The sequence below is a fragment of the Microcaecilia unicolor genome, chromosome 3 (assembly GCF_901765095.1).
Source record: "Microcaecilia unicolor chromosome 3, aMicUni1.1, whole genome shotgun sequence".
Lineage (NCBI taxonomy): Eukaryota > Metazoa > Chordata > Amphibia > Gymnophiona > Siphonopidae > Microcaecilia > Microcaecilia unicolor.
Window position 1 is genome coordinate 198,211,708 of NC_044033.1, and position 25,619 is coordinate 198,237,326.

At 46.8% G+C, this 25,619-nt stretch overlaps 1 protein-coding gene across 5 annotated transcripts in view; it reads right to left on the bottom strand.

Annotated features, from left to right (window-relative positions):
* Nucleotides 1-6,716: 6,716 nt before the first annotated feature.
* Nucleotides 6,717-25,619, bottom strand: part of SLC44A2 (solute carrier family 44 member 2) — a 46,721-nt gene continuing 27,818 nt past the window's right edge. For 2 of the 5 annotated variants that reach the window (XM_030197046.1, XM_030197048.1), the window contains exons 7-22: nt 20,548-20,608; nt 19,036-19,159; nt 18,738-18,821; nt 18,510-18,622; nt 18,233-18,364; nt 17,813-17,912; nt 17,196-17,288; nt 16,511-16,595; nt 16,086-16,348; nt 15,122-15,216; nt 14,734-14,837; nt 13,562-13,635; nt 12,193-12,263; nt 11,745-11,833; nt 11,189-11,273; nt 6,717-8,723 (exon numbers count right to left, since the gene is read on the bottom strand). In XM_030197046.1, the coding sequence (XP_030052906.1) occupies nt 8,614-8,723; nt 11,189-11,273; nt 11,745-11,833; nt 12,193-12,263; nt 13,562-13,635; nt 14,734-14,837; nt 15,122-15,216; nt 16,086-16,348; nt 16,511-16,595; nt 17,196-17,288; nt 17,813-17,912; nt 18,233-18,364; nt 18,510-18,622; nt 18,738-18,821; nt 19,036-19,159; nt 20,548-20,608 (1,683 nt within the window). In that variant the 3' untranslated portion in view covers nt 6,717-8,613. Of the gene's footprint in view, nt 8,724-8,744; nt 10,397-11,188; nt 11,274-11,744; nt 11,834-12,192; nt 12,264-13,561; nt 13,636-14,733; nt 14,838-15,121; nt 15,217-16,085; nt 16,349-16,510; nt 16,596-17,195; nt 17,289-17,812; nt 17,913-18,232; nt 18,365-18,509; nt 18,623-18,737; nt 18,822-19,035; nt 19,160-20,547; nt 20,609-25,619 lie in introns of those variants that run through there. The other 3 variants (XM_030197044.1, XM_030197045.1, XM_030197047.1) reach the window with 2 other exon arrangements.

The following is a 25,619-nucleotide window of genomic DNA, read 5'->3' on the forward strand; positions in this document are numbered from 1 at the left end:
TTCGTCAGTTTAACTTTTCAGCGATCTGTTTCCCCGCGATGCCACCCAAACAGGGATTCAAACGCTGCAGTACATGTAAAGGGAAAATGTCGGCTACTGACCCCCACGACTGGTGTGTCCATTGCCTCGGCAAGGCGCACCTCAACACTAGTTGTGCTGCCTGTGCCAGCATGCTGCCCCGTACCAGAAAGCTCAGGGAGCTGAAAATGCGGGCCGTGCCTGATCTTAGACAGCCCACGTCTCCCCACTCACAAGGGGAACAGGCTCAGTTAAAGAGAGTGCATCAAGACGTAGATCAGCCTCCAAAAACTGCCCTCCCCCAGCTCCTTCAGCAGCTCACCTCCGAAACGGCTAGTGCTGGGTCTTCCCGCAGTGAAGTGTCCCCTCCACGGCACAGGAAACGCACGGAGCCGAGTCTGCACTCGAAGCACTCCTCTCCTGCATCTCATCGGCACCGACGAAGTTCTTCCACCTCTCGTCGGCTCCGAAGCCCCTCCCATCGGCACCGTCATCATGGCTCCACCCACTCCCATCGACGTCATCGCCAAAGCACCTCCCACTCCTTTGATCAGCATTGCAGCTCCTCCTCTCAGCATCTGACAGCCTGTGCTTCTTCACCTATGCCAGCAAACAGGGCTACACAAGCACTCCCCTGTCTTTCACCACAGGAAAACATAATTGCACAGCCTCTGACAGGCTTCCAGCAGGATACAGCAGCTTGCATGACCGGGGAGCATCAGGTTCCATCTTCGCACTCAAGCAACCAAGATCTCATGCACCTGCTTCGGGATTTTTTGCAGCGGCACCACCCTCATCAGGGTCAAGATATGCACGCACCGGCGAGAGATTCGGCGCAGCCTCAGCGCAGTCGCACCTCATCCATGTCTACCTCGGCATCTATGGCGGCAGAGTTGTTTTCTGATTATGACTCCTCTTCACAGCATTCTTCGGCTGCTCCATCTGATCAAGGAGCGGACACGCCAGGTTTGCTGTCTGACCCTTCACCAACACAGCCGTCCAGGACGTCTCAACCCGAAGATGTCTCTTACCCGAATTTTCTCCATCGGCTAGCGGCGGCACTGGGCATACAGTCCACGACCCAGCCAGACCCTAGATCTAAAAAGTTGCAGACGCTTCGCTACAAAGAGGCTCCAAAAGAAATAATTGCTCTGCCATTGCACGATGTCCTAGCGGAACAGCATAGAGCGATATGGTCCACACCTTACAGCGTAACACCTACAAAAAAAGAGTCTCGACACTAAGTATAGAGTGCAGGAGGCGTTTGGCTTTGGTAAACCACAATTATCTCATCAATCCATTGTGGTTTGCTCAGCTATGCGGAAGCACAGAAGCTCCAGGGATCACTCCAACTTCCCCCCCCCCACTAAGGACATGAAGCTGATGGACTTGTTGGGGAAACGCATGTACCAAAATACGATGCTGAATGCGCGCATAGGCCTCCATATGTTTCACTACTCAGAGTATCAATTCACTGTCCTTGAAGCTCTGACCAAGGTTGTGAGTGCCTTGCCAGCTCCCATCCAGGCTCAGCTACAACCATCCCTGCATCATCTGGACGAGTGTGCCACGAATCTGATCCGCGCCGCCCATGACTCTTACGACACGTCTGTGAGAGGGGCCGCGGTCGGTATTTCCACACGACGACTGGCTTGGTTGAAAGCATCTGGACTCCGCGAGGATGTCCACAACAGAGTGGCGGATGCCCCTTGCTTAGGCGATAACCTTTTTGGAGACAAGGTCAAGGACATAATCAAGAACATCAAGCAGGATTTTACCACGCTTGACACACTAGAGGACGACAGCCTTAATCAGTCTCGTTCTTCGGCTCAACGGTCCTTTTTTAGCCCTTCATATAATCCATCGAGGAACAGATTTACTTACCGTAAACCATACAATACAAATAAGTATGGCTCGACCTCCAAATATAACAGCAAACCAAATAAGTATCAACAATACAAAAAAGCTCCTCGGGATCAGAGACCCCCAAAACAAGTCAATACTGGGGCTCCGAAGAGCCTACCTTCCCTTTGACCACCTGCCACAGGTTTGGCCAGTGGGGGGCCGTCTACAGCACTTTGCCCCACAATGGTCCCTGGTCACTTCCGACAAGTGGGTCCTTTCAATCGTCAACGACGGATATCGCCTAAATTTTGTAAAAACGCCACCACATTCCCATATTGTCACCTCGCCCATTCAAGCAACCCATCAGCAGTGGGTCCAGGAAGAAATTGCCCGTCTTCTCCAAATCAGGGCAATCGAGCCAGTTCCGCAAACTCAAATCAACACGGGGTTTTATTCCAGATTTTTTGTAATCCCAAAGAAAAAAGGTGGTCTCAGGTCGATCCTGGACTTGAGACCCCTCAACACCTACATCAAGAAGGAGAAGTTTCGAATGACGACGTTACAAGTAATCCTTCCCCTACTGGATCAGCATGCCTGGATGGTCTCATTAGACCTTCAGGATGCCTATCTGCACATCCCAATTCACCAGGCATACAGAAGATACCTTCGGTTCCAAGTGCGGGCAAGTCATTACCAGTTTCGGGTACTGCCTTTCGGCCTGTCCTCTTCTCCACGGGTTTTCACAAAATGTGTCATCACAGTCGTCTCTTATCTTCGCCAGAGAGGAATAGCAATTTTTCCATACTTGGACGATTGGCTGATATCCTCTTCCTCAGTTCAAGAGACGACTCAAGCCCTTCAGGAAACGTTGACGTTACTGCAAATGTTGGGATTTCTACTCAATTACAAGAAGTCGCAGCTGCAACCGGTGCAAACCCTTCAGTTTATAGGGGCAACGCTCCATACGCCACGGGCGCTGGCATATCTACCTCTAGAAAGGGCCCTGCGTATCCAGAAGCTCATCCACCTGCTGTCCGGGCACACCCATGTCACAGCCCGAGCGGTGCTGGTTCTTCTGGGCCACATGGCAGCTGCAATACCTGTGGTATTTTACGCCAGGTTGCATATGCGGACCACTGGGTTCAAGCTCTGCATCCACTATCAATGCTAATACCGTTGCCAGGCAGCCTGCAAGTGTCTCTTCAGTGGTGGGCTTCCCCTCCGAATCTTTTACAGGGTATGCCGTTCCGCCACAAACAACCCACCTGTCGCCTCACGACAGATGCCTCCAAGCTGGGCTGGGGTGCGCATTTCGGACCACGCAAAACACAGGGCCTCTAGACCCCAGAGGAGGCCCAGTGCAGCATCAATCTTCTGGAGCTCCGAGCAGCAAGACTAGCTCTCAAAGCTTTCCAGCAACACCTCAATCATCAACATATTCAAATATGCACAGACAATCAAGTAGCAATGTTTTATATCAACAAGCAAGGATGCATGGGCTCATGGCAGCTGTGCAAGGAATCCATGCGGATTTGGAAGCATGTTCTGGCTCTGCAATCCACGGTATCAGCAGCTTATATACCGGGGAAACAGAACTTATTGGCCGATTCGCTCAGCAGACAGCTCCTACCGCACGAGTGGTCGCTGAAGAACACTGTTACGCAAGAACTATTCAACAGGTGGGGACACCCTCTAGTCGACCTCTTTGCGTCCCCACAGAACACCAAATGTCCCAAATTCTGCTCCAGGTTTCCCAGTCGGAGAAGAATAGCGGAAGATGCGTTCCAGATCTCTTGGACGGAAGGTCTCTTTTACGCCTTCCCTCCGCTACCGCTCATTTCAAAAGTCTTACAGAAGGCAAAGTTCGGCGGCACTTCTCTCATTCTAGTGGCACCGCATTGGCCTCGTCAGCCCTGGTTTCCAATTCTACTATGAATGCTCCAACAACCTCCAATTCCGTTGCTTTCGGTTCCGGATTTGCTCACACAGAACCAAGGCACCCTTCTACATCCGGACCCCCAGTCACTCAAACTTATGGCGTGGTTACTGGGTCCGCAACGTCTTTGATATTTTCGCAGGAAGTACTTCAAGTTTTAATTGCTTCCAGAAAGAAATCTACATTAAAGTCCTATGAATCAAAGTGGCGACGATTCACTGTGGTGCTCCTCTCGCCACTTCATTCCACAAACAGTATCCATTTCGCATGTTCTGGAGGATCTTCTGCATCTTGCGAAATCTGGTCTGTCTTACTCATCCATTAGAGTTCATTTGGCAGCTCTATCAGTGATGCATGATACTGTTGACAACCGCACGCTTATGCAGCATCCACTGTCAAAGCGGTTTCTTAAAGGAGTCCTACACCTGTACCCCCCGCTTCGTCCACCAGCGCCAGCATGGGATCTTAACTTGGTGCTCACTGCGCTCACGAGGCCACCTTTTGAACCATTGGACAATGCAGACATGAAATATGTTGCATGGAAAACTCTATTTCTTATAACACTAACATCCGCACGTCGCATCGGAGAAGTTCAAGCACTAGTGCATTACCCCCCGTACACGCAGCTGCTGCATGATAAGGTAATCCTGCGTACGCATCCAAAGTTCCAGCCGAAGATTGTCTCTCCCTATCATTTGAATCAAATTATTGTGTTACCGTCTTTCTATCCTCCACCGCATGAAACTGAGGAGCACAGACAACTACACACTGTCCTGGAGGTCTACTGTGCATCCGAAACCAATTAACAAAAACACCTTATCGCAATGGATCGCAAAGTGCATTGCTTTGTGTTATCAACAAGCGCGATCTCACTCAACAGTTTTCACAGACATTCCACATGTCACTGCTCATCGTCTGAGGGCCAAGGCGGCCACAATGGCATATTTGCAAAGGACACCTTTCCTGGACATATGTAGGGCTGCCACATGGTCAACTATGCATGTGTTTACGAAGCACTACTGTATTGATGCTGCCTCGTCTGCTGAATCAGAATTTGGACAGGCAGTGTTAACGTCCGGTGTCTGAGGCGTCAACTACCACCTCCTCCTGCCACAGGTACCAGTTTATTTGACTTTTTAATTGGTGTGTTGACTGTTTATACTGTTACCTGTGTAGCTGGGGAGTCTTCAATTTGTGGGGCTGCAAGATGCATTCTGTCCATGGAGAAATATAAGTTGCTTACCTGTAACGGTAGTTCTCCTTGGACAGATCATCTTGCAGCCACACAAACCCACCCTGCGGTTGACGCCAGCTTTTTAAAGGAACCGTCAAGGGGGCGGAGTAACTGGGTATTTATATGGTGTGGGGGAGCGTGGACTACCACGAGCTCATACGTTAATACTCTTTTTAAAGAAAAATGCTTTTGAGAGTTCCGGGACTGTGACGTCATGGGGAGTCACTTCAATTTGTGTGGCTGCAAGATGATCTGTCCAAGGAGAACTACCGTTACAGGTAAGCAACTTATATTTCTAGGTCCTTCTTCCTGCCTCCTGTGAAGTAACTTCCTGTTTCCGCATAGGCAGGATGTTCTTTTGACCACTGGTGCCAGGCCCGGGAAATGTTGCCCCCACTCTCAGTTGCCCTGCTGCAACCAAGAGTGGGGAGGTGTTTGGACAAGTTTCTAGAGGAAAAGTCCATAGTCTGTTATTGAGATGGACATGGGGGAAGTCGCTGTTTGCCCCAGGCTTGGTAGCATGGAATCTTGCTATTATTTGGGTTTCTTGGCCACTGTTGAAACAGGATACTAGGCGAGATGGACCATTGGTCTGGCTCAGTATGGCTATTCTTATGTTCTTAACAAAGTCACAATTCCAGCCAAAATGCATTAGCATTTGCATCTGAAACATGAAATTCAGGCTGGTTTTGGTGCCAAAAGCAAAATTCAGTCACCCTCGAATTAGTAGTGTGTCACACTCAATTTGAAGGCTCTCCCTCTCACGGTTTCTGAGCCCCTTCTCTTTTAGAAATGATTAGTGCATGCCCAGACACACCTTCCCAAAAAGAATACAATAATTTTTTTTTAGCGTGTAGTTAGACCACCCACACTTACTCAGGATGCCCGAGTGCAGCCCATCCATGATCTGCCATTTTAAGCTGTGTAAGGCACATGTTAGCACCTCATGCAGCTTAGTAAAAGGGCCAGTGAAAAAAATAAAAACAATTTGACCTTAACACATCTGTCAGCATTCCCAAAATACTTTTCTCTCTTTCTAACCCTCTTCTGTAAGGAAACTGCAGATACACTAAAGTGTTAGAACCATGTCAAGACTGGGTTATATTATTTATTTTCCTTCCCACAGATTCAGGTAGTTTTCAGAGGTTATGAAAGAGGCTTGATAAGCCTTTTTGTAAATTTAGGGCATAATTTACCCCATTTGGGCAGTGAAGTACTTTTTTTTTTTTTGCTGGAAATGTGAGTTGTTGAGCAAATGAAAATAATCAGCCCTTCCTGTGCTCTACAGCCATGGCTCAGGTACAATCTTAGATTGTGAGCTATCCAAGGACAGGAAAATACCTACTGTACCTTAATGTAACTCATCTTATGCTACTTTTAGCTTAGCAGGGTTTTAAAAAATTTTGGACGGTTTCCTAAAGGAAAAGTCCATAGACCATTAGTAAATTGGACTTAGGGAAAATCCACTATTTCTGGGATAAGCAGTATAAAATGTTTTGTACTTTTTGGGGGATCTTGCCAGGTATTTGTGAACTGGATTGGCCACTGTTGGAAACAGGATGCTGGGCTTGATGGACCTTTGATCTGTCCCAGTATGGCAACGCTTATGTACTTTTGAAAAGGTGTGAGCTAAAAACCCAAAAGGTGTGAAGTATTCAAAGAATAAAAGAGGAGAACAAGCAGTGGGCACGAGTACAAATGTTTTTATAAAAAGGTAAACATATTCCAATACACAGGTTGTACATAGGCACAAAGGATACGGCTGACAGTCATCAGCACGGACAAGTGGGTTTTTATTGTTCTGGCTCCTCCTGCTGCAAGGAACACCAGTGACCACAGATTCTAAGGACACAGTAAAAGATCCACAGTGTTTCTTGACCACATGCACCTGGAGAAATCTTATACAAGGAAGCAGGTGCAGCACCACAGAAATTCACTAATTCCGAGCAGATAATACAATGCAAAAGAGAAAGCTACATCTGTTGCACTGGGCAGAGATATGAGAAAGGCCCACTCCGCATCATTTAAATGTGTCACTTAAGTTCAATTTACAAAACCAAATCCCTTAAAGCCACTTCTCTGTAGCTCTCTGGTACAGACTGTGAAGGCAGCCATTTTAGTTTCAGCATCGACAATGACCATCATACACAGCTGATTTGTTCCCTCTCCCATGTGATTTTTTTTTTCACATCAGAGGTCTTGGGAAGTATTTAGTTTGCAAGTGCCAGAATTTGTCTTGCCTCTGCCACTGTGGCTATCTCACCAGTAGGCAACGTGTCATGGTAAAGCTGTAGTCAAAGGAAGGGCAACTTCTATTTGCTTGTCAATCTACTGCACAGTGCATCCTTGGTAGAAGTCTCTTATAAAAGATGACATTTCACTGTACATCACAGGTTTCATAGAACAGAACCTTTAACTTCAGACCCAAAGACCAAACCCCTACAACATTTTTGGAACTAATATTTGCCAGGCCAAAAGGTAAAGCCATTGGCTAAGAGCATCACCCTCAACTCCACTCATCTTTAGTAGCTGAGCAACACTCCAACACACTGTCTTACTTGGCAATGGGGGGGGGGGGGTGGGGCGGGGGGGAGTGTTGCATGACTCAAAGACCCAACTCCTCCAAAATAATTAAAGATTAAGCAACTCCCGACTGACCATTCAGCATGGAGAGTGTGAGAAGTAGGGCCTTGATGCGTTATTTGGCATTTTGTTAGCTACTTCAGGATTTAAATAACCACCATGCCTACCCAGTTCTCTCCCAGCATATCTTTAAGACTGGGTGATGATGGATCGCGCCCTGACAGATTGAAAAAGGCACTGGTTATATCACAGCTACAAAAAGGAGGGGTGGAGGGAAGCAGAACTGAAGAAAATATTGCTAGTCTGAGCATGCCAGTCCTAATTTCCTCATACACTCCCTCCACAACTAGACCAGAGAGACCCCTGGATCCCTCTTGTCTTGGGCGAAAAGCAGAGCATCAGTCCACCCATGTCCTGGTTAAATACCATTTCAGAAAACCCCACCACAAATGCACACAATACATTTTTACATGTTCAGGGAAATAGTCGTATCTGCAAGTCCCACCAGCTGTCCTTCCATGCCCTCTTCTACCCCTGAGAGACTAAAAGCTCAGCTATGAACAAGAAGCCAGAGCTGGGATTTAGCCCCGGTTTAGGCATGGTAGGGAATGTAGTTCACAATTTCCCCAGAGAGAGTGCAGGAACTACAGCCCCTTAGCTGCAAATGGGCTAGAATCAGCTCCAAGACTGCAGATATGGAGTTATGTGCTCACGTTATGCTACAACAATGTGAACTTTACAGCCCCCCCCTTCCCCCAAATCTGTGTGTGTGCGTGTGTGTTCTGGTGGCTTCCATTCACTGTAAGTTCTCCAAAGGCCAGTGCGTACACTGCGAGTCGTCAATAGAAAGGGGAAGCACAGAGGCCTGGAGAAGGAGAGAAAACGAAGCCTACATGAAATCGGAAACATGGCCAAGTTTTTGATTTTTTGTTTTGTTTCTCAGTGTATAGCCCTTACTCTGCACACACACAGGGGAATGAGACGAGGCAACCAGGGGTTATTTCGTCTCCGCTGGCCCTGTGTTTTTCTTGCTCAGGAGTTTTTTCAGACGCGTAGACATAAAATACGGTCTCTCAGCCGACCCGTCGTTGCGTTCCAGATCTTCCACTGTGGAGAGAAAAACAATCCAAACCCCACCCCCCCCCAACAAATGCTTGAATTAGGCAGAATTTAAAACAGAAAAAAGTTAGTCGAAAAGGAGCCAGACTTAGTTGGCACTGGGTGTTCTAATGTCACTGTTACCAGAACAGCCATAGATCGGTTCTGAATGTAGATTTCTGCTTGTGCTGACGGGACAGGAAGATAGCTGGCATAAAAGAGGGAAAGCAGATAGGCATGTATAATAGCCAGGGCTTAGCATGGGCTCTGTGGTCACCCAGCTGTGGGCACTGATGAAGGCAGATGTCATGGTGCTCGTGGTACAAGCTACACAGCGACATCACATATCACTGTTTAGCTGACCAAACGTCTTCTATCTGCCTTTGTGGTCAGACCAGTGGCATTGGGGCTTTTAAAAAAAAAATTTTAATTGTTTGAGGAGAATTTTTGATTCAAAATCAGAGTTTTATGGCTTAACAGTGAGGTGAGAAAGAAAGCCGGACAGTCCCACCCTCACTGCCCCACCCCATCCCCGCTTCAATACAGCCTCTAAGTACGGGTGTGATATCACAAAAGAAGCCCTCTGCGTCCAATCAGATTTCATTCCTGCATTTTACACCCATCTCTAATCATCCTCATTCCACACATGTCCTATTCCCAGGCATTTAAAAAATAATACAGGCAGATTCTTTGTACTGTTCCAAGTGGTCAGCAGGAGATACAACAAAGGATTTCAGAGACTGGATGCATAAGAGTTAGTAACAGACAACAAAGTGTAAGAATGAGGTGGAGAGAAAAAAGCGCCCGGGGGGGGGGGGGGCACATTTTCTTGATTAGAGGGTACCCCTTTATCCACCAATTTTATTGTTCAGGGGGGCTTAACAAGGATAATATTCTCCCAGGGCTTTCAGCCAAGGAGGGGGGGCAAAGGCTTCTCCCTCAGGGATTGAATTAGACACCTCAGAGCACAGCAACTGAATGAGGCAAAATACGATGGGGGGGGGGGGATTTCCATCCTTTCTCCCCGTGTTCATGTGTAAATTAATTTTCTTCTTTCCAAAGTGGGGAGGAAAATCGGGGGTCAGATTTCTAACACATAAATCATAAATTCCAGAGGCTTTTAACACTACTTAAGACGCAAGACTATAAAAGCACCAGCAGAAATATTTGAAATGGGATGAAATCCTCCCACCTTTATCTTAGCTGTGACTGGGGAGGAGGGCAAAGGGAAAGGCAGTGCATAGCTCATAAGGCAGGTCAAAGTTCAACGTTAATACTGGCTTCCTTTGGTTTGGGGGTGTGTAGCTTGTCATGCAACGAGTGGCAGTGGACGACTACTGATGGACTCCAAAAGAAAATGACAGTCCAAAGTAAAAATGGACCGCATGAGTGACTGCCAACAGAAAACTCATGCACAGTTTATGGGAGAGAGGCACTCATCAGGCCCTGCTAGAGGTCAAAGGTCACTGCCACCAGAAGGAGCTATGGATCCCTAGTAGGAGAAGGTGCCAAGCCTCAGCTCTTCCTTCTAATCCTCATCCTCCCCCTACCACCACTCCCCTAATCTTGGCTCTCGTCAGGTTTCAGGGGCTCCGATTCCTTTTTCAGAAGGATCTCGCTGAGCTCCGGGGACATGTAGTATGGACGTTCCAAGGATCCATCATTCCTCTCCAGATCTTCGCCTTTTTCACGCCATCCCACCCAAGCACAAATAAAAGAAAAAAACAGGAATGACAGGCAGGAGGGGGAAGAGAAAGAACAGGGAAGACAGCAAGCAGAGAGAGAGGATAGGAAGGAAGAGAGACCCCCAAGACATACAGTTAGTAGCAGTGACTGGCATCAGTTCCAACACTGTAGAACACAGGAAGAAAAAGCAAGGAAGAAAAGGTTATTAAACAAAGCTGACTTCCTACTCTTGGCTGGGCCCAGTGATCAAAAGTGGATGATTTTCCTCAGAGTCCACAGGGCCCCATGGTGAGGCATAGAAAGTGTCTGCTCAGCCTTTCAATGCCTCTGTGATATCTCTTTTCCTTGATGAGTTGGAGCACGGGTGGGCATGAAATTGCCCGGTGGGTATGAAGGCTTAGCCCCATTACCTGTATCCAGTGGTTGGTGGGATCCTTCAGGATCTCTTGCACCTCCCACTTGCTTTTCCAAGACTGGGATGCAGGAAGGATTTTAGCATTCACCCTTTGGACCTACATATTGGGAGGAAAGTAATGGGATGTTGAACACCCTACAAGTGGTGATCATCCAATACTCACCTCCCCCCCCAGAGCCCCTTTCCAATAAAGGAGGGTAGCCACTGAAACTGGGGATGGAATAGGGAAGGGCTGCTTCTACCAAAGAGGATTATATACTCACTGAAATAAGGTACATGAGCCTGGAGGGTTCAGGGGACGGACAGAGCAATACAGCGTATCATCTCTTAAGACCGAAAGACAACAACGGGGAAATGGCTGAAATATACTTACAGAAACACAAGAAGAGGGTATCCACACACATCCCGTATACACTGAAGAATCCATGGGCGATGAGGTAGGATCCTATTACCACCGTCTGCAAGAGAAGCAGAAAGGCGTGATCTTTGGCAGTGGCGCATCTTTCAGCAGTGCTCCAGGTGGCAATGGTCATGCCATGAGGCGCCAACATTTCAAAATGATTGGGGGGTGTGCCAAGTGCAATACAAATGACCCCCCCCCCCCCCCCCCCCCCGGACACAGAGAAGGAGATTGTTCAGTATTGAGCAATCCTACAGTTTGGATTCCTGCAGTTCCAAGATCATTCTCCTCTGTCAACTACAATTCTGACAGAAAAGGAAAATGATAAAAATCAAACTAAAAACCCTAATTACTGCAAAGCAGTACAAATACCCACCTAAAGTCAAGCAGTAAAATCCCCCCATGCCTTTAAAATTCACCCTTAACACACCGGTGGCGTTAACTTCCTTCAACTGACAACGGAAGAACGGCATTGTGCACAGTGCTCTGACTGGTCCAGAGAGAAAAACCATCGTGAGAAGGAACTAACCAGAATTGGGACCCAGTAATAATTCAGGTGTGGCGCCGTATCCTGGATAATCTTTATCCGATGCGTGAAGAAAAAGAAGGCGAGAATCCCTGAAGGAAGAGCAAAAGAAGAAGGGTTAGCCAAAATTACCCAGCTGATGGGCCTGAAGAGTCAGGCTCACCGTCCCATGATCCAGTCCAGGTTTCCTGAAATGCACTTTTAGAGGTGCCTCTAGTTCCCGGGCAGATTCTAGGATGGGGGCACAGTACCCATGTTCAACCGGACAAGGGAATACGGAATGGCACCATTAAGCACCCTGAAGGAGAGGAAGGGTGGGCATGACTGAGCAGCTGACGTGATGGGCCAAACAGTCTGTTTCTGCCCAAATATTCTATGGTGCTGTGTAAAAAAAGGAGAAATAACCCCCTCCCCCCCACCAAAGCAACTGCTGAAGATGAGAGATACCTACCAGTGCAGCCAACGACTAGGAGTTTTCCCAGGAACAGCAAAAAGTCTGTCACTTTATCCACAACGGCCACCCTGCAAGGAGGAGGAGAAATTATATTTATAGAAAATAAAGGGGTTGGTATTCAAAGTGATTTAATCAGCCAGAAATGGCACTTGATATATCAGTCTTCAATTCTGACACTCAAAGCAGGTCACAAACTGTAAAAGAAAGTAATGAAAGGGCCCCACAATATCATTAAGAAAAAGAGGAAAAGGAGAGCGGCAAGAGTTCAAGGGGCTAACTGGGTAAATTCAATGGCACTTGGCCGGACAGTGGGGGTGTTCAAGGGGCAGAGTCAGCACGGCCCGACAGTAGGGGTGCTCCGAGGGCGGAGTCAGCACTTGGCCGGTTAAGTACCAATATTCACCAGCAAGGTAGTCGCATACCTGGGACCGTATAAAAGTCAGTCCATTGGAGTCGGTTTAAGCACTGAATATTGCACTTAACTGGTATGTTTTTGCTGGCGTAGTATACCCAGAAATTCAACGATGGAGCCCAGACACAGCCAGATGTTGGATTTTCAGGGATAAATCCCAGCAACTGAACATCGGGCCCAACATCTCTTATCCCCAAAACCAACAATCACAAGCACTTTTCTCTGAAATATTTTGGGGCATATTTATAAAGGAAACCTCGGAGTAAGCAAGACGGTGGAGTCCCGAGTTAGAAGCAATTTTGGGTGGAGTGGAAAAATGTACCAACTCCAGCTTTCAAACAAAAACATATTTACCATTTTATACATATATATATTTTTTTGTCCTGGACCTAAAGTACTGGTAAGTGTAATTTATATCCTGAAATGTCGTCCTGGTGGTTACTGGTTTGCCACCAACCCAAGTTAGTGTTGAAAGGTTGTTCTCTGCATTGAGATTAATTAGATCAGGTTTCAGGGCATCTTTGAAGGAGGATCTGACTGAGGCGATTCTTTTTCTGAGGACAAATTCTTCAGAGATTTAATATAAATATTAGTGTAAGTGTATTTCATATTTTCATTGTTCAGGTTCTTTGTTCAAACTTCAAATAAATATATTTATTTTTATATTTATTAGTCCTAATGTTGTACATAAAGAAATAGCCACATTTCTCTTAAATTTACTATACGTTGTAGGAGTTGGAATTGGGGTCGAACAGTAGAAAAATAGAGGAGTCGGAGTCAAAGGTTTGGTGCACCCACCAACTCCACAGCCCTGGGAGTAAGACCAGCAAGGGAGATGTGAAAGCCAACCAGTGGTCCTCAGTTAAGGGAACAAAACCCTCTCTCCTCGTAGACATGCACAGGCTGGGAAGCATTGAGCAACAGCATGAGCAGGGATGGGGGAGGGATACCTACCGCACAATGTTTCTCATGAGCAGGAGAAAAGCATTCCGAGCCGAGGTACAGAAATTTGTGCCGTAGATGGCGATCTGGAGGAAGTGGCCAGGAGAGAATCAGAGACGCAACAGTCAGTAACACATTAGCTGGGTCTTACACAGCTTACCCAGTGCGACAACACTCCCAACGTACAGATATACACCTAGGGGGCCCTTTTACTAAGCCACGTAAGCGTCTACCCGCGCCCAACGTGCGCCAAAATGGACTTACCGCACGACTGCTCTTGCAGTAATGTCATTTTTGCTGTGCGTCTGACATGCGTGGCTGAAAAATAATTTTTATTTTGAATGCGCATATCGGATGTGCGCCAAGTGAGACTTTACCACTAGGTCAATGGATGGCGGTAAGGTCACAGACCCAAAATGGACGCGTGGCAATTTTGATTTTGCCATACGTCCATTTTCGGCAAAAATTTAAATAAAAGGTCTTTTTTTACAGGCGCGCTGAAAAATGGATTGGCACGCGCCCAAAACCCACACCTTAGTAAAAGAACCCCATAGTTACCACTGAGGGGGAACGCATGAAAATCAGCTTCTCCTGGTCAATATGCAAATAGCACAGTCTGTTTGTTTTAAACTGTTTAAATTGTCCACGGATATTCAGTCCCGCTATCCGCATTCAGAGGTGACCGGCACTAGCTGTACGGAGAGCGGTGATGTTCCTTCGCTGTCCAGACAGCTATGTGGTTTAAGGTAGTTTATCTGGATAACGGCATGGCTTCACCGACTATCTGTAAAGTTAGATGCAATTCCTCTGCTCTGCCTTGGCAGTGCAGGGACAGTCTAAATGTACGACACTTATCCGAATGGCAACTTCTGCCAACAGTTCATAGGCAGTGGAATAGGGGGGCCTACAGGGGCCATGACCCAATCAATAGTTTGCCCAACACCAACATTAACTAAAAAGAGCTTAGGAGCTGGACCCGGGGGACTGGTGTGTTTGGCCCCTCCATTCAAAAATATATTCCGCTGTCCCGACAGTTACTGGGAAGGAAGCCTTTTTCATCCACTGGTAAAGAAAACAGAATCGCAGCTGGCAGCCACCTAACTGGTTTCCCCAGAGCCTGTGGAGCCTTCGCCAGCCTGATCGTCCCCTGGATCTCACCCTCACGGCAGCCTGCGCCCTCTCACCATGATATAAGCATTGCGGTTCAGGAATTTGATGAACTTCTCCAGGCACCAAAAGCAGCACTTCAGACAGCAGAGGAAAAACTTGGCACAGGCGTTTTCGGAGCCTGAGAGAGAGAGAGAATACCATGAGAAAGATGAAGAACTTCCCAGTTGCCAGTCCCAACCACCGTCTTTCCTCCTGCAGCATGCCCAGTGCCACTGCTGGCAAATTTCTTTCCCTAGCGGTTCACCAAGTATTATCAGCATCGACTATGTTTCTTGATGGTGGGGGACACTTAAGCTTAATCTATGAATGCATTCTGCTACGCAAAGCTCCCTAGTCCTTTGTCTTCTCAATATCCCCCTTAAACGCAGGTAAATCAGATGCCTCCCCCCCTTTCTACCTTACTTTTCAACTGATGGTCCAGGTATTCCAGTATGACTCGGATGAGCTGAACTATGGCAAGGATGAGTGAGCCAAAGGCAAGGGAGCCCGTGTGATATCTGCGCCAAGAAACAAAATAAAGAACAGGAACTATGAACCCTATGAACTAAGAAATAAGAAGCAACACATCATCCTGGGCAGTTTCAGGGAAAATTTCTCAGTGATTCTTCAGCTTTGGGGCTGGAATTAACCTGCCTCTCATAGCCTGGTTGGGGGGGGGGGGGGCACATCAAAAAGGGGGAAGAAGGGTCTCAGACCCGCTAAGTCTCCCACACTCCTGCTGGGGAACGAACATATCCCACTGAGCAGCCTCCCCCTCCTTCGGCAGCGTTCGTAAGATGTCATCTCCTGCAGCCGGGGGGGGGGGGGGGGGGGCTGGTCTTGCAATAAGAGCTGTGAGATTTTGCAGTTGTATAGTCCCACGGCAGCAGGAGATACAGTTTTATTAAGGCATCCCTTGCTGCCCGAGAGTGAGGCAGCTTGCTGGTGCCAAGGTCTACCAGGGGGTGGAGCCAGGAGTGGGTGGGGCTGGGTGGGGCTTAAATTTCCCTCTCAAAAATCAGGCACAGGCAGCTCTGCTTCTTCCTTCTTAAGGCTGACTGAAAAGATAAAATGAAGCTTGTGCGACAATCAACTGGATCTGTGTGCAATGCAGAGGGGTGCCCTCATGCACAAATCCACAGCTGTCCACTGAAATGTATACAGAGCCAATAATTGCCACATACCCTGTGACCAGTACTAAAATGGTCAACTAGCCACTGGGAATATGAGTCAACCGTCCGAGCAATGAAATCACACATCACAAAAAGCAGGATGTCTGCATATGAGGATTCCAACTTTTCAAAGAACGGATGAAAGAGCAGCAGTACATTAATAGGAGATACTGATTAGGTTTGATTAATGCTATGATCCTCAGGGCATTACCCACCTAAGCGCCCGGCCTAGAGAGGCGAAGATGGGGAAGGCGGGCATGTCATCCGGCTTCTTGAAGGCCCAGTAGTAAGAAGCAAAAGCCCCAGCGAGCGTGACCTGCCCCAGCGCAATGACAAAGTTGGCCAGCCAGAGGAACATGAAGACGTTGTAGATTTGGAAAAAGAGCAGGTACTTGTGGTAGTATGACTCGCCGCCGTAGAAGGCGAAGAGGCAGCGGGCGTCCGGGCACTGCTTGGTGATGTTCGTAGTGTTGAACGTCTGAAAGAGAAGGTGATATAATAATTTATCTTTGAAGTGGTGGCAGAGGATTCAAGACCTCCCCTTCCCTGCCACCTGCCTTCCCCTCTGTCATCAGTCCCCAGGTGGCCTCTTCTCCCTAGGATCCCACACATTTATTCCGCTCCCCTTCCTTCCTCATACCTCGGGGTTACAGGTCTTCCCAGCATACTGGCAGGCTGTCTCGTTAAACACTTTGTAAATAGCCTCGTTGGATGTGGAGAGGAATCTGGTATGGAGGAGCAGTTAAGGGTGTTCTTCTGGCACCCAATAGCCACAGAAACCTTTCAGAAAGCGATCACAGCCTGTAGACTCCCCGATCCATCCACTGACTATCTGCGTGCCGCTGGAAATCCCCCACTTCACCTCTCGAGAGGGGAAGGTCCCTCCAGCATGGCCTTAACATTAAAATCAAGAGCATAGTACCAGACAATGCCAGCACGTCCCTTGTGGTACTTAATGAACAGAGTGTGGAGAAACCAAAACCTAATGATTCTTTTAGCCCTGTCATTCCAATTCCCCTCCAACAACCTCCCACTGATCCCCTGTTACAAAATAACTTCAGAGAAGGTTGGGACTGGAGACAAGTCACTGGTCTACCATTTTTCGATCTGCAGTTTGCATAAAACATCCCATATTATTATTGTGGGACCCAAAAGAGAGCTACAGGTTTCCCAAGTAGTGTTGGGGGTGGGTGGCATTGTTATGGGAAGTCACTGACCTAGAAGCATAGTGTCATTCCCCCTTCCCCCAATTTTTCCAGCTGCTGCCTCTGCTTCTGGTGTTTAAAGTTTGAAGATTGTCCCACCTCCAGACGCTCAAAGGATACACTGCAGTGATGGCCCAGTACGCGATACACAGGCACACCAAGAGGAAAGTTAAAAGGGGGAAAACCAGAGAGCACATGATGTAGCCCACAGCCCTGTCGAAAGAGAGGAAGAGAGAGGTGTGATTAACTCAGAGCTTCCCTCGTGTTCAGGTAAATCCCCGCCCCACTCCCTCCTTCATACGTTTCCCAACCTCAGATCATCTTTCAAGTATCTGGGTGTGAAAGACAATTGAGTCCATCAGAGCAAAAGAGGTCCATGTCCACATTTCAGCTATGCACTGATTCATAGCCTCTAGGGCTTAAAATCTTAGAAGAAAAAAAAAATCAGGCCATGTATTTTACCTACACACAGACAGATTAAAGCCGGTTCAGGCCTCTTTTCACTGGAATGTAGACCTCACAACTTAGATGCCTAATATCTCCCATTGTTACAAAGTGGACTTGGCCCGCTTTTGTTCTCAGGGGCTCAGTTTTCATCCTCCCCTTTTAATCTAGGGCTACAAACTCAAGAACAACCAGTTCTGCTCATCTCCTGCAACCCTCCTGTTACGTCTCACCTCTTGCTCCTCTCTCCCACACCACTATAACCTAGGCACCTGCCATCCCCGTTCCCTCACCTGCTCGCTTCCTTGATGAGGGCAATGGCGAGAAGGATACGTTTGCGGAGAAAGATGAGTAAGAGGATGATGATAACTTCCATGATACACAGGATAATCACTGCAAAATAATAATTAACCCCTGAATAAAGAAGGAATCAATACGATAGCACACATAGCCAGGAACTAGGCTGAGCAAGCCAGGCAAATGGCCTCAGATACTGCAGAGGTAATCTGCCCTCAGATGACAGAGATGTGTTCTAACATCCCACATATATCTCAGAGAGAACCACCACAGTTTGCTCTTCCATTGTTCAAGACTGGGAGAAATGTTCTTTTGTACAGTGAGCAGCTGGGACAGGTTATAAAAGAGACATCCCCCCCCTCCCCACACACCTTCAAAATGATAAGGGGGTATAGGAAAGAAGAAAGATCACTTACTGAAAGCCAGCCAGGTCTGCCGGAGGTGCAGATAAACTCGGAAGTCAGTCTGGAAGCCCAAGTCCGTCAGGTTCACATCGGAGCCAGGTTCTCCTTTCAGTCGAGCGTACTCCATGTAGCAGTGAAATATTCCTGTAGGGGGAAGGAGAGGACAAAAATTTGACACACATTCTGTGGAGCTCAGAGTGTCAAGTAGAAGACAGGCAACAGAGGACTTGTGGTACATTTTTGTATAGGGGACATTAAAAAACACAACGCACAGAAGCCAGAAACTCACCATAACCCAGCACAGCAATCACCATCACGATCATCACCCAGACCATAATCCCAGCAAGAAAACGCAGCAAGACCACGAAGATAAGGCTCACCACCATGGCAATGACGAGAGCTCTGAGGGTGAGAGGACAGAGGCAGGTATGTGAGACCAGGCTGCCTGCACAGCCATCAGAACAGCAGCAGCAGCTGTGTTTTGGGGGGGGGGGGGGGGCAAGAGCAGCTTCCTTACATTATAATCCAGTACCAAGAGACTGTATAATCCTCGAAGATCTTCATGGCCACCTGACGGGCTTCCAGAACCACATTTGCTTTCCTGGAAAAATAAATGAAAAATACACCCCTCAGGATTTGTTTCCTTGGCCTCAAGCTGCAACCTGTGCCTCTAACCTGGACAGACAACCTCGGCTGTTTGCTCCATCCCCTGTCCCGTCCTTTGCCTCACACCAGTCAACGGCATCATTTTGTTCCTCAAGAAGTGAGCACTGAGCTAGGAGAGAGTGTGAGAGTGCACTTGTGACAGTACTAACTTGGCTCCTTCCACCAGATCAGTCACATTCCTTGTTGTTCCTCTCCCGTCGTCAAACAAGGTCTCGTTGCCCACCATTATCACCCCCTTCTTGGAGCTGACTGCTGGGAAGCACCTCTGGGTAACTGCAGAACAAGAGAAGTCCAGAGTGAGGGCTGGGTGTGGCACTCCACCTTCCACCCCTCAAAGCAGAGACATCCTCCAAATACAGATCACTCAGCCACGATACTATCAGCACTTCAAGGTTTGTATTTCTGCAGTAAGGCCCGGATTTAGATTGGAGCCTGATTCCATTTGCTTTAGCACAACAGTCTTATGATCTCTGGGGGAGAACCCCCCCCCCCCCCCCCCACTTTCCCATCATTCTCTGGTACTGACTGCCCAGAATTACGATCTCATAATCCCTTCCTTATACAATGAGAACAACATCCCTTGGGTGGGTGAGATGCTGAAGCCATGTGAGCAGAGGATTAGGAGGACCCTTAAGTGTTATTAAAGAGAGTGGGGGTGGGGGCACAGGAGCCACAAAAGTTGTAGCCATCCCCGACACGTGTAAAGATTCACTCGTGGGAACTCTCTAAACAGTGTTTACTAATCTTTTTTTGGCTGTGACCCCCATGATCATGGCCAAATAAAACTGTGTGACCCCCTCCAGAGAGGCAGAATAATTATGTACCTATGGATAATCCACTTAGACTTCAAATGTGGGTTTTATTACCCCTTTCAGGGTCCCGACCCCCAGTTTAGGAAGGTCTGCTCTGACAGCATGGCGAGAGGAACGATGCTCACACCTGTCCAGGAAGTAAGGATGTGGAAAGATAATCTCATGGGACCAGACAGGGATTCTGAGTGATTCATAGATGGCCAGTTTTTTAGATTTGTCACAGTGGGTCAGGAGTGACGTAAAGATGTTCTGTTTTTGTAAAATACTCCTGTGTAGCTGTTGGACAGCTGAAAAATCTGCCTCTGACTGCAGCAGCCAATTAACAAGGGATGTGCTGGGAGGTGAGGAATTTAACATAACAGAGCTCCCCGGATGGGCTGCAGAGAAACCACAAGCTTATTCATCTTTGCCAGCAAATTTTTAGTGGAGTTCACAGAATAAATTTACTGGAATCAAGACATCTGCCAGTCCTTAGCAGGAAGTGTCTTGACCTGCCTCTTCCCCACTAAGGAGCCCCAAAAGCTCTGTCCTATTAGATTGTAAGCTCTCTTGAGCAGGGACTGTCTTTTCTACATGTTAAATTGTGAAGCGCTGCGTACGACTGGTAGCGCTATAGAAATGATCTATAGTAGTAGTAGTAAGAGAGAAAAAAAATGATGTTCATACACTAGAAAAACACACAGCAGACACAGCGCCTGCTACAATCCATCCGAAACCCACAGACGAGCCAAAGGCGGCAGCCAGTAGCGGGATCCTATTTCCAGTACAGTTCCCCTCCTGCAGCCTCTAGCTTGGCTCCGTCACCGCCTTCCCCCCTTGCAAAGTTATACCCCCAGCCCATCAACATACATGGCTTGCTTGGCGTGATCATGGCCGGACAGTCACCATCCCTCAGCACTTCAGGGGGGCTCTAGAATGTGGAAAAAAAAGGGAAAATATAGCCAATTAATACTTTTCTATCTATAGATTGCCTTTTAAATTTAGCAGAAAGCAGTTTAAAGCATTTTCAAGTGTGAAACGTGGGTACCCAAAACAATGGAAAATCTAAGGGGGAATTCTCAAAAGGTAATTTTTTAATTGCCAAATTCTATATGGCAATTAACATGCATAACCAGTCCACACTTAGGCACCTCATTTTAGGCATGAGGTCAATGTCTGGTGTAAATGTTCACACCTAACTGTTGTGAGTTAGATGCATTAGTGCTACGCATGCCTCTGACCAGCCCATGCCCCCTCCCCCTGTCGGGGTTTTGCACTCACAATTTACAGCATCACGACTAAGGTCAGTTACGCAAATAACTAGTGCCTATTGACACCAATTATAGCTTCTTAACTCCAATTAGCAGCTGATTATTAAATTAAGTTACACACATGACCGGCCACTATTCTAGATCTTGCGTGCTCAGCTTTGCACATTAAGTGCGAAATTGTACGCCCAACTTTGTAGAATCAAGGAGTGAAGTGGTGCAGTAGCTGCGTTAGTCCACTTTTAAAGGTAATAAGTAGAAATAAATCAAAACAGAGAAAAGAAAATAAGATGATACCTTTTTTTATTGGACTAAATACATTTTTTGATTAGCTTTTGAAGGTAACCCTTCTTCTTCAGGTCAGAAATAAGTAAATGTTTTTTTTTAATGAATTATTTTATTAAGAATGCCACAATATACTAACATGACAAGCCAATTACATATATCTTCAACCAGTGTCTACTCCTTATTCCCTTACCCTCCCTCCCTCAGTCCAGTGGTGTTAGCTCTTGATCTTGAAATTGTTCATACAATGACCATATGTTTGTAAAAGTTCTCATGGTGCCTTTCCTCTTGGCTGTCAGTTTCAACATCTGATAGAGAAAGTCTACTTTTTGAGTTATCACTTGCAATGCTGGTGTTTCTGCTTGTTTCCAGGCTCGTGCAAGTGCTATCTTAGCCGCTACAAAGTATTGAGTAGCCAATCTGTGCTGCCCACTAGAGATTGATCGGGGCCGGAAATGGAGAAGGCAGTGTTCTGCCCTTTTCGGGTATGATTGTTGCAGCACCTTATTCACCAATTTCACCACTTCCTCCCAAAATATTTCCACTTTCGTACATTCCCACCAAATATGGTAAAATGTGCCCCGAAGGCCACACTTTCGCCAGCATTGCCCCAAGGTTCCCGGATATATCTTTTGCAATCTGTCTGGGGTATAATACCACCAGTATAGTAATTTATGCCCGTTTTCTTTTATGGATTGTGCTGGAGATGCTCTGAGTAAGTATTTATAGTTGCTCGTCCATGTTGTTCTAGGATGGGTGGTTTGTAGCTCTTTCTCCCACCTCTTATGGTAGGCGGCTTGAGGATCGGTCCTACCCAACAGTGCGAGATATATCTGGGATATGCTACCTCTGCCCCCTCCCTTGCGCATTGCTAGTTTTAGGGTTGTTTCTTCTAAGTTTAGTTCATCTTGTGCACGTCTTTTAATAAAGCTGCGTAAACAGCAGTAATAGACCAGGTCTCTCTCCATCAGTCCATATTCTTCCTGAAGTTCACTAAAGCTAATCGCTTTCCCCTCTGACCATACTTGCCCTAGTGTGTGTAAGCCTGCTGTGGCCCAGGTATCAAATATCTTTTCTGATCCCCCTAGCAGGAAGCCCTCCGCCCATCTTATTGCTGTTCTTCGGAAGTATTTCCTTTCCGGGAACATGCGCCTTCTAATTTGTAGCCATGTTTGGAGTGGGTGTTTTAGGCTGACAGGTAATCTTTGTAATATATGTGTCAGCTCTCCCCCTGGTATCAATAGAATATCCTCTATTTCATACCTGCCTATCCATGCTCTCTCCCAGTGCATCCATTTCTTTGCTGCCCCAGGGGCCCACTCTGCCAATATTCTTAATTGTGGTGCTTGATAGTATAGGTAGAGGTTGGGTACTCCCATGCCACCCCGGTCAAGTGTTTGGTACATCATGGCTCTTCGCACTCGCGGAGGCCGCTTCCTCCATATGTATCTAAACATTTTCCTGTGTAATTGTGAGAAAAAGGAGGCCGGGATCGGGATAGGCAATGCTAGAAATAAGTATAGCAACTTGGGGAGCAACATCATCTTGATGGCATTGATACGCCCTTTCCAAGATATGTTGAGGCCTTCCCATCTATCTAGTTCTTGAAAGAGTTCATCTATCTTTGGGGGGAAATTAGCCTGAAACAAATCTGCTGTGTTGGGGGTGATCTGTATTCCTAAATATTTGATGGATTTTTGTGCCCAGATGAAGGGAAATGCATCTCTTAGGCTCGGTACCTCTTCATTCGGTATTGTGATATTTAGTAGGCCAGACTTGGCTAAATTGGGTTTAAACCCTGACACTGCTCCATAGTATGTCACATGATCTATTACTTTTTGTACTGATATTGCAGGTTGTGTGAGAGTGAGTAATATATCATCCGCAAATAACATAAGTTTCTGCTCTTTTCGCCCTCTTATAATACCCCCCACTTCCCCGTCATTTCTCAGTATACATGCTAGCGGTTCCAAAGATAAGGCAAAAAGGAGTGGGGAGAGAGCACACCCCTGCCTAGTACCACGCCTAAGCGGGAATGTATTTGTATATGATCCGTTAATTTTTAATACCGCTTTTGGATCTTTATATAAGAGTTGTAACCAATGCAGGTATCTTCCCGTTATCCCTATCTGCCGCAGGACTGCAAAAAGGTATGTCCAGTCAACGTGGTCAAACACCTTTTCTGCATCGATGGAGAACAGTAGTGCTGGTATTTGTTCATCCCTTGCGTACTGAACGGTATGAATGAGGCTTCGGATATTATCGAAGGTTTGTTGCCCTGTTATGAACCCAGCTTGATCTGCCTGAACTAAATGTGGGAGCTGCTTTTGTAACCTGTGGGCCAGTATTTTCGTGAAAAGTTTATAGTCTACATTGAGCAGAGATATTGGGCGATAGGAACTGCATTGTTGAGGATCTTTGCCTGGCTTCAATAGTAGTGTGACTGCTGCTAGCTTCCACGATTGTGGTAGCTCTTGAGCCTCTTCCAGCTCGTTAAATAGCCGCTCTAATATTGGTGTCAGGTATTTCGCGAATATTTTATAAAATCTTATAGTGTACCCATCAGGACCGGGAGCTTTACCATGTGCACTATCTGCAATCGCCCACTTGATTTCGTCAAGCGTTATAGGGGCCGATAAAGTCTCACTCTCCCCTCCTCTCAGTTGGGGAGTGCCACTATCCCTTAGGTATTGTTTCACTATTCTTGGCTCTAATGTCGGTTCTCTCTCATATAAGGATGTGTAGTACTCTAAAAAGACTTTTTGTATTTGCTCTATTTGGTAATGTGCTCTCCGCCTGCATTCTGTATCCCCCCTATATGGTTTCGTTGAGTTTGTTTTTTAAGCTTATTGGCCAAGAGCCTACCCGCTTTATCCCCAAACTCAAAGTGTTCTTGTTGGGCCTGCTGTAGTTGTGCAGCTAGGCTTTCCAATTGAAGTTCATTGAGTGTTAGTCTCAATTGGTGTAGCTTCTCTGCCTCATTAGTATCTGCTGGCTGTACTTTACGTTTCTGTTCTATCTGTCTAAGTTCCTTTCTGATGTTGTTTTCCCGTTCCGTGCGAGTTTTTAATATATGGGCGCGTAGTGCTATTAGTTGTCCTCTGATCACTACTTTAAGGCCTTCCCATAAAATGACCACCTGAACCTCGCCTGTATCATTAAATTTAAGGTATTCATCAATGTATTTTTCTATCTCTCGTACATTCTTCTCATCATATAACAAAGCGTCATCTAGGCGCCAGTATCTCGGGCCTACAAAGGGAGCACCCATTTTGATTGTCAGCACTACTGGGGAGTGGTCAGACCATGTGCGTGGTTCTATGCAAGTTTCCTGTGTCTTGTTCGCTATGTTAACATCTCCTAGCCACCCATCTATTCTAGAATATGACATACTTAGAGGAGTAATATGTATAGTCCTTCTCATTACCATGTTTCTCTCGCCACATATCTATCAGTCCCCATCGAGCCATTAGCATTTTCAATAGTTTCCTATCTGCTTTTGCATATATTGCTGATCCTGTGGAGTTATCTGTAGGGGGATGTATAATAACATTGAAGTCCCCTCCCATTAATAAGTGGCCCTGTTGGTGTTGCTGTAGGATCTGTTCTATCTGTTCCCAGAAAGGACCTTCACCTTGATTGGGGGCGTACACATTGAGTATAGTATAAACACTATTGTATATAAAGACCACCATCATCAGGTATCTACCTTCTTTATCACTTATAGTTTTTAAAACTTGCCATGGACGAGATGCCGAAAGCGCTATCACTACCCCTCGTTTTTTAGGCATGGCTGCACAAGAGGAGAATTTAATGATGGGGTATCGTCCATGGCACACTAGTTTCTCATGGCATTTTTTCAGATGAGATCCTTGTAAAAGAACTACATCAGCCTGTAAGCGCAGCATATCTTTGAACATTAGCTTTCGCTTTGTAGGCGAGTTGAGCCCTCTCACATTCAATGTAACACATTTCAATTCTTTATCAGCCATAGACAAAATAGGTTCCATATATATAGCCACCACCGGCACCCCTCTCCCAAATCCCTAACTCCCACCCCCCTCCCCTCTTCCCCAAAAACCATGTATGACATGTCTTTCCCATTAAGGGTGACATGTCGAGTATGTAAGTGAATTAAATCCCGAACATGTTACCAGCCTGGTGCTGTTGCAAAGTGTTCATTCACGCAACATTGCAGCCCCCTCCGAAGATGTCTGTCATAGCTCTTTACAGGCTCCGTCGTTTGTAATCCGTCAGCGTTGGTTGGGACTTGCATGGCCTGATTGTTGCCTTCTCGGCCGTCCTCGGCCCTGTGACACTCGCTGCCATCGCGCTTTAGTGCTGTTCTGTGGGGCTGTAGTTGGACGGCTTGAGTGCGCGGGTTCCGCC